Source organism: Helianthus annuus, chromosome 13 (assembly GCF_002127325.2).
Source record: "Helianthus annuus cultivar XRQ/B chromosome 13, HanXRQr2.0-SUNRISE, whole genome shotgun sequence".
In the NCBI taxonomy this organism is placed as follows: Eukaryota; Viridiplantae; Streptophyta; class Magnoliopsida; order Asterales; family Asteraceae; genus Helianthus; species Helianthus annuus.
In genome coordinates, this window is record NC_035445.2 from 102950942 (window position 1) to 102959847 (window position 8906).

At 37.8% G+C, this 8906-nt stretch overlaps 1 protein-coding gene and 1 long non-coding RNA gene across 3 annotated transcripts; one reads left to right on the forward strand and one right to left on the reverse strand.

Annotated features, from left to right (window-relative positions):
* The first annotated feature begins 519 nt into the window (after positions 1-519).
* Positions 520-3732, forward strand: LOC110898874 (cytochrome c oxidase copper chaperone 2). Of its 2 annotated transcripts, none has more exons than XM_035981814.1 (2): positions 520-670; positions 3306-3732. In XM_035981814.1, exon 2 carries the CDS (start codon positions 3318-3320, stop codon positions 3546-3548), a length of 231 nt encoding a protein of 76 aa, XP_035837707.1. In that variant the 5' UTR covers positions 520-670; positions 3306-3317; the 3' UTR covers positions 3549-3732. The 2 variants fall into 2 exon arrangements, with proteins under 2 accessions (XP_035837707.1, XP_022001424.1); XM_022145732.2 differs by lacking the exon at positions 520-670 and adding an exon at positions 1638-1814.
* A 3990-nt stretch (positions 3733-7722) lies between these two features.
* On the reverse strand, positions 7723-8683 carry LOC110903072. The gene is made up of 2 exons (XR_002571642.1): positions 8279-8683; positions 7723-7988 (listed from the first exon to the last, which is right to left on the reverse strand). It is a non-coding gene; the product is annotated as an uncharacterized LOC110903072 (long non-coding RNA).
* Positions 8684-8906: the final 223 nt, after the last annotated feature.

An 8906-nucleotide genomic window follows, 5' to 3' on the forward strand; every position in this document is an offset into this window, starting at 1 on the left:
CCTAAGTTGACTTAATTATTTCTTCTATGTTTTACGTTTTAGTTTGATTTTTGCGAGTTAACACGGTGCCACATGTGTGCATGGTTCCACAATTTTACATCTAATTTTTATTCAATTTAACAGTCTCGCCACAAAGCACAAATCCTAAGGCTGGAGGGTGTGGGGGCGCCACCCAGGCCACATCACCATCTATAACGCCCCTAGGCGCTATACATCCACACCGCGAGATTTAAGAGTGGGCACTATACAAGGGGCTCTATCATGTTAACGCCAAAAATGAAAGGTTCAGGTGGGGCCCACTAGATTTAATCCAATGAATTTTAAAAAAAAAAAAAAAAATTGTTTAATAAGTGGCTCCATCAACAGCATACAAATTAAAGGGACACGTGATAAAGCTCCCTGGCTGACGTGAATCCTACGTGTCGGTTACGTGACATGATAAAGCCCATAGGGCTCCAACCACACCCTCCAACCTAAATACTAGTTTTTTTTTTCATTTATCCCCTAAAATTTAAATTAACAATGTAAATTATACGTTCTGCCTTGGTTCTAGAAGGGTGTCTTCTACAACTTTCCTTCTTGTTGTGCGCCGTTCAAACGCTACACATCAATTTGGGTCTACGAGAAAGAAAAAAAAAATACAACTCTGTGCTCTCCATAATCTCTGCAGGTACACATGATCCGACTTCCCTACGTCATCCTTATTCAAATCAATTTACTCATCTTTCGCATTTGTTGGTTAATTACGGTTAGGGTTTTTTTTTTTTTCAGTTGATGAGAATTATGTATAAATTAGTCCCCGAACCGAAACCGAAAGTTAAACCGGGTGGAACCGGTTTGGAACTGATTGAACCCGTAGGTTTGGGAACGCCTTTGTTGAAACAAACCGAACCAGCCAAAAACTGGAACTAGGGGTGAGCAAATTAACCGCCATAACCGATAACCGAACCATAACCGACATAACCGAACCACTAATAACCGATAACCAATATAACCAATGGTTATGGTTATGAAACTTTGTATAACCGCTCAATCGGTTATGGTTATGGTTATGAAGCTTTGGTTAACCAAATATAACCGAAACCGAACCGAAGTTGTGATGTTAACTTTATATAATAGATTTGTGTTTTACAGAACCATATAGAGGGTTTTTATTAAGATAAAAGTATGTTAGTAACAAAATGATCTTGATATAGATGTCATTTATTTTGATAAAGAACTAAGGTGTTATGGCCATAATTGTTTTTGTTTGAGAATTACCTTATTAAAAAGAACTCTAAATCGGTAGTTTAACAAAAAAGTTTAGTCTTCGTTATCTTATAAAATAGGCTCAAGCTAAGTTCAAATCGTGCACAACCCTATTTATTTCAAACCTTGCTTGGTTACTTAACCGAAATTAACCAAAACCGAACCATAACCGACTTCATAACCGATTAACCATAACCGAAGTTTGATTATGGTTATGGTTACCAAAACTCCATAACCGAACTAGCGGTTATGGTTATGGATAATAGTAAAAACCGACCCAAACCGACCCATGCACACCCCTAACTGGAACTGCTACCGAACGTATCATTTTTCACTTGGAAACCGGTTTTTGCCGAAATCGGTTGACTTTTGTCGACCGGAAACAAACCGGTTTAGAAAGACGAAAAAACCGATTTTAAAATAAATAACCGAAAAGGTTTGGCCTCATCTCAGCCTCACCAGACCGGCATACCCTAATTCTTATTGATGAGCTCGGTACCTGTACAGATACCAATCCTGAAAATCGCCAAAATTGGGTACCTTACCCGAAATGCTCGTATCTGAAGGTAAAAATCAGTAAAATACCGCTACTGTACTGAATCCCAAAATAAAAAAACAAGAAATGAATGGGTACCAAAATTTGATCGGGTGTACTGGTACTGGGGCTGTCCAAAAAGCTCGGAGCTCGCTCGGATTTAGCTCGGAAAAAGCTCGTTCGATATGGCTTGGTAGAAAGTGAGCCAGCTCGGCTCGGCTTGTAATGAGCCGAGTTGGCTCGGTTTGGCTCGTTTGGTAGCTCAGCTCGGCTTAGTTCGGATTATTTTCTTCATAATATATTTATTTATATATACATTATAATATATTACAAAAAAACTTGTTATTATTTATATATATTTAGGCTTGTAATTTGATATCCATGGCATATTTGAATCTTAATTACCTTGCTAATGAACTAATATTGTATTTCATTGAAATTGTAAAACTTATTTTCGTTGTTAAACATGATTTTAACTTGTAATTTATTAGGATAAACTTATTTTGAATATGTTTTTTTGAAGTATTGAATAATATTTTAAGCTAGTGAATTTTGAGAGTTATATATTATATTTTTCTTTATAAAATCGAGCCAAACCAAACCGAGCCCGAGCTTAGATTTTCAGCTCGGTTTCAAATCCGAGCCGAGCCGAGCCAGCTCGGTTTATAATCGAGCCGAGCCCGAGCTTACCCTGGCTCAGCTCGGCTCGGCTCATGAACAGCCCTAACTGGTACTGGTGGTATCGGTATTCTTTTTGGTACTGAATAATAATCTAGGGGTGCAAACGAGCCGAGCCGAGCCGAGCCCGAGAGCTCGAGCTCGAGCTCAATAACTTATGAGAGCTCGGGCTCGAGCTCGGCTCGATTCGAGCTTTGTTTTCAAAGCTTGAGCTCGGCTCGTTTGTATTTTCTCAAGCTCGAGCTCGGCTCCGCTCGGCTCATTTATTATCTATTAATTAGTATATTAAATAAAAATAATATAAATAATAGACTTTTTAGGCTCATGAGCTCGATAAGTTAAGCTCGGGCTCGGGCTCGTTTACTAAATAAGCTTATTTTTAGGTTCGAGGTCAGCTTGTAAACAAGTTTAAATAAGCTCCGCTCGACTCGGCTCGTTTACACTGAGGCTCGATAAGGCTCGACGAGCCTAACGAGCTTCACATGCGAGGCTCCGGCTCGATAAACAAACGAGCTTTGTTTTAGGCTCAAGCTCGGCTCGGGCTCGATGAGGCTCGGCTCGTTTCGAGCTTTTTCTCGAGCCGCTCGGCTCGTTTGCACCCCTAGTACTGATCCCGAAAACGCCTAAAGTGAATTGGTACTGAAATTTGATTAGTACAGTACCGAGATGCTCATCCCTACTACTCATAGCTATGCTATAAGTAAGATTTTACAGAGTATGTTTGGCCTCCCGAAACCCTACCAATAACTCATAACCGAGTGATATTTTACTTGGGTATGTTTGTTTGTCTTTTCCAAGGAGGGTGTTTGAATTTATATTTACATATGTTATTATAATGATTCAGGAAGCTGTAACCATGAGTGGATTACAAACCCATGACTTACCATCTACCTTAAGATTAACCAAAGCACCAACAGACCAAGGGCCAACTGCTGCCGAAACAAAGCCAAAGAAGAAAATCTGCTGTGCCTGCCCAGACACCAAGAAGCTGAGGGATGAATGCATTGTGGAGCATGGTGAATCCGCTTGCTCGAAATGGATTGAAGCTCATCGGTTATGCCTTCGTTCCGAGGGCTTTAATGTATGACTGTTGGAAGCTGTTAGGATGAGAAAAACTATTCGGCTTTTCAGGAATAAACGCATTATGATTGATTGATTATTGATTTACTGAGGTTAATCCTCGTTTTGATATGTTTTTTTTCTACTGATAGAATTTTAAAATCTTAATAAGAATAATAATCAAGCTCACAGAGTTCTTGATTTGTGATCTATGAAATGATTGCGGTGCTGTGAGCGCCTATTTGTGTTGTGGTTCACGGAATATGGATATCATGCCTGCTTTAATGGTATCATAATATCATATGCAGGTTGTGCTGGTGCAGCTGCGGCCCATACTGCACTTAAAATGCTCTTAGCCTTTTGGGGTCTTAGTTGTTACCTCCAAGAAATCTGGGCTCACCCGCTAACTACGGTTTCAGGAATGACAAACGGCTGGACCGACTGAGTTTGGTGGTTAACATGGGTGTAGCTTAGTGTAAAGTGGGGGGTGCACCCGCCCCCCTGAATGTTTCGGTTAGAAGTGTAAAATATCCTATTTTTCGTCCGAAAATTTTAAAATAATATAGGATTGCCCTCCCAATTATTTTGCCTAAATATTTATACAATATATAAATTGGGTCCCATGACTTTCCGCCCCCTCGGAACTTTTGTTCAAGCTCCGCCACTGGTGGTGAATTGGTTTGGTTTTGGTGGGGTTGAACTGATTTTCAACTTTCTCAAAACCTCAATGCACAAAAATTAAAAGATCAAATTAGGCCACAACAGAAAATATATCTGTACAACCATGGACTGTTGCCAGATATGTGACAATCGTATACAGACCCAACCTACTAGAACCTAGACCATAACTACGCGGTTATATTGAACCATGGGCTTAAACGTTAGCAGTTGGACACTCACGAATTCCAGTTACGTCATGTTGCTCTAGTCTCCACAGTGCTGCAAATAAAAACATATGAAGTTTTTCTTGATAACTGAAGGCATTTTAAGCAATGAAATTACCCGAGTCTTGACCTTGTTAACTTTTGCCCTTTTGGTTAAAAGATCTAGGTCTTAGCTACTTTCGACCTATTTGAGCCATTACCTTTTAAGGTATTTTTATGTTAGTTAATTGTTAGTGATAAAACACAACCTAAATCAACCCATTCATAAGTAATGGGTTTGAATTACCAAACACCTTCTGCTCAGAATAAAGATGATCATGCTACTTACATGCAGTTGCAGTTGCTGCAGGAAGACATGTTGGTTAATAACATGAAATGGCAAAGGGAACTGTAAACTAACATCCAAATATCCAAGTGGTATGGTACTTCCTGGGCATATGTTCTTTAGAATGGTACACAGTTAGGTTGGTTTGTTTGTTTGTGGTGATATTATATATTACATAAATCTTAAATTGAAAGGTCGGTGCCAACCACCTTTCTGATTTGACAAAAATCACCCCTTAACTTTTCTAAATATACAAAATTCACTGCTCAAATTTCTAACTTGACAAAAATGACCCTCCTGCTTTCCAACTTGACAAAAAAGTCCCCTATACATTCTAACTTCTCTTTAACCCTCAAACTTTTGACATATAACCCATTCTATCCCCAAACATTGCTATAATGTCAGATGTAACCCTCTTAACTTTGAAAATGTCATTTTGACCCCCTCAAGTTTCTAAAGTTTCAAGCTTACCCTAAAACTAATTTCTTAAGTTTTTATTTTTATGGGCATGTCGATATAAAATTCGAGTTCGTCTACGCTTTAACATAATTTTTGTCTAAAAATGAGCCGGGTCAATTATAAAATGTTTTTTTATATATTTTTTAAGTTGGACTACGATTTGACGTAAATTCTATTTGGAAACAAATCGGGTCAGATGTAATACGTTTTGATTTGAAGGTATAAGCCTGAGTTATCATACGATTTGACTTAAATTTAGTTCTGAAACGAGTATGGTTGATTGTAGTCTATATGTTATCATTTCGCGTATGGCGCCGCCACAACGCGCTGCAGGTAAAAGAACTAGTACTATATCTTAAAATCAATGGTCGGTGGTTATCACATCAAAAAGCCACCGACCAATGAAGTGTATACAATGATTTAATAGCTGATGCATTACCAAAGTACAAAGTGGATCAGGTGGTTGCAGGCTATGTGCTAAGTTTTAGGAAACCCGGCTGCTGTGACTTCGAGTCCAGGCCAACCTTTTTCATTTATATCTTTTTACATTTTGTACTCATATTATTAAGTTACTTAAAAAAATAAATCAATTAATAAGTTACCATTTTTTAGTTTCAGACTTTCAAAAATTAAACCATACATTAAAAGGCAATATATTTAGTTGGTAATTATGTATATAACACTTTTGGGTGACTCTTACGCCCCCTCGATTTTCTAAAATCTTTATAAATTGTCATTTCAACCCTCTCAAATTTTACGTGTTTATTTTTATGTATGTGGATCAAATATAATACATTTGCGTGCTTATTTTTATTTATATGGGTCAAATATAATACGTTTTCGTGCTTATTTTTATGTACGTTTTCGGTTAGTGTACGTTTTGACATAATTTTTGTTCGAAAACAAGTCGAGTCAAATATGAAGTGTTTTCACAAGGCTATATAACTTCGAGTTACTTTACGTTTTGACGTTACCGCAATTGCGTAATACCATTCTTTAACTTTAAAGTCGAGTCAAATATAAAGCGTTTTCACAAGGTAGCATAAATTCGAGTTACTTTACGTTTCGATGTCGCTGCGACGTGCGATACTATTTTTTAACTTAAAAAATGCTACTTTCTTACATGCTTATTTTTAAGTACGTTTCGATATAAATCCAAGTTGGTTTATGCTTCGACATAAAAAATGGTAATGAGTTCAAATATAATATGTCGTGCTTACTTTTATCTGCGTCTTCAGTTTGTCTAAGTTTTGACGTATTTTTTGTTCGCAGTCGAGTCGAATCAAATATTTGACGTTTTAAATTCGAGTTACTTTAAGTTTTGACGCCGCCGCAACGCATGAGTCAAAATACTAGTTTCACTTTATTGAACTTATATCATTTTGGAATAGTTAATGCACTGAATAGAGAGATAATTTATTAGTTTTTTAGTAACCGCATAAATAGTATTTGTAATTTTCAACAACTACAAAAACAAGTGATGGCACCGACATGGGAATAGGTGTGGCCCTTCATTGAGCTAAATGGGCGGCAAAGGAATAATGTTAGGCAGCTACCTGGCACTCCCCTATTGGCCCAACAAATTTACGATTTTATCCCACTTTAAAATTATGATTTTGCCATTAGTTCAAAATTATGTTTTTGCCCTCACTTAAAAATAAATTTACGCTTTTACTCCCAGATAAATATTTCAATTTTGCCCTCGGTTCAAAATTACGATGTTGCCCCGTTTCAATTTACAGTTTTGTCATTAGTTTTTTCCCTTAAAATTACATTTCCCCATCAGTTCAAAATTATGTTTTTACCCCCACTTAAAAATAAATTTACGCTTTTACTCCCAGCTAAAAATTTCAATTTTTCCCTCGGTTCAAAATTACGATTTTGCCCCGTATAGATTTATAATTTTTCCATTAGTTTTTTTCCTCACACCCAAGTTACGATTTTGCCCGCAACTTAAATTTGCATTTTGCCCATCGTTTTTGTTTGTTTTTTCCTGGTGAAATTACAATTTTTCCCCCAATGTAAAATTACAGTCGTGTCGGCAGCTTCCTGGCACTCCCCCATTGGTCCATTTAATTTACGATTTATCCCCGAATTAAAATTATGATTTCGCCCTCAGTTAAAAATTACGTTTTCCCAATCGTTTTAGTTTTTTTTAGCAAAACTATAAAGGTTTTTTTAATTGGTTTACTCGATTTAATTTTTTTCGTGTCAAGGAGCTGCTTAACACTCGCTCTTTAGTCCTGAAAAATTACAGTTTTGCCCTGAGCCCAAAATTACGGTCTTATCATCATTTTTCTTTTTTTTTTCCTAGCAAAATTATACTAGTCTTTTTTTAATTGATTAAAAATTATTCGGCCATCGCCCCGCAACACGGGCGGGGCATCAACTAGATAAATAACAAATGTTACAAGGAAATTACAATTTTTGTCGTAGTGATTCTCTGCTGATTTTAATACTCTCGGTCCAATAGTTTAAAAATTGCATTTATCGTCCATTATCACTAACACCGTTAGTGTAGTTTTGTTAAGTCATGATAAAAAGACTATAATACCTTTGGTATTTCAAAAATTAAAAAAAAACAATAATATTAAAAGACTATAATACCCATGTTTCACCCTTACCATCATCATCATGCTACCACCACCATCTCAATTAAATCTAACCCATCTCTGTGTGTGTGCTCGTATTCCCCTATCACCGCTCAACGCAACCACCGATGTACATTCATCAATATCCGAACAAAACTTCACTCTCATATGTATCCCCACAAAGAACATTTAAACTTGCGTCTTTTAATCTGCAATCACCAACATTCCATCAACAACTACGACCTCCAATATTCAAGAAATTGGGTTTTGATCTTTTGATTTTGCAATTTTTCGACCAAAACAAGGAACAAAAGTGAATTTATTGTTTAAGGGTTGTGAAAATGGATGTTAATGATGGAAGAAACAACAACAATTCTTATGTGATTTTGGGGTTGAAACACCTTTACGATGGAATCCATCGTTGTCACAGCCCTAGCCACCGCCATGACCACATTTTCAAGCCCCAAACCATCTAAAGCATTGTTTCCATTTTCCTTACATCTAGACGGAGAAACAAAGGGGGTTTTCAACTTTTTTAACGATGTGAACAGGTGATTTACGGCGGCGACGCAGTTGATAGTGGTGGTTTTTGGAAGTAAGGGACTCCAGATTTAGGTTTACGCCCTCGTATCTGCTTGTAGTGGGGGCGGTGTTATCGACGATGGGTGGCAGTGGTGGAGGAGGAACGATGGTGGTGGTGGTATTTGAGGAATACGAGCACATAGAGAGATGGGTTGGGGTTAAAGGATGATGGTGATGGTAGCATGATGATGCTGGCCAAGGGTGAAACATGGGTATTATTAGGGATGAGCAAAATGGACCCGGTACCGAACGGTACCGGTACCGAATTTACCGTACCGGGTACCTTTTCGGTACCGATTCGATACCAACTTTTGACATTTTCGGTACCGGTCCGGTACGGTACCGGTTCGGTACCGGTATTTACCGGTTTTTACCCTTAAATACCGGTACCGTACCGGTACCGAACCGTACCGTACCGGGTATATTCGGTACCGGTACCGGTACTCACTTTTGAGGAATTTCGATACCGGTACTTTCAGTTCTGGTACCGGTTCGGTACCGGTCGGTACCAAGCTCATCCCTAGGTATTATAGTCTTTTAATATA

Bases quoted from the DNA above. Each gene is read 5' to 3' on its own strand.
- LOC110898874 (XM_035981814.1), top strand. From the start codon at position 3,318: ATGAGTGGATTACAAACCCATGACTTACCATCTACCTTAAGATTAACC.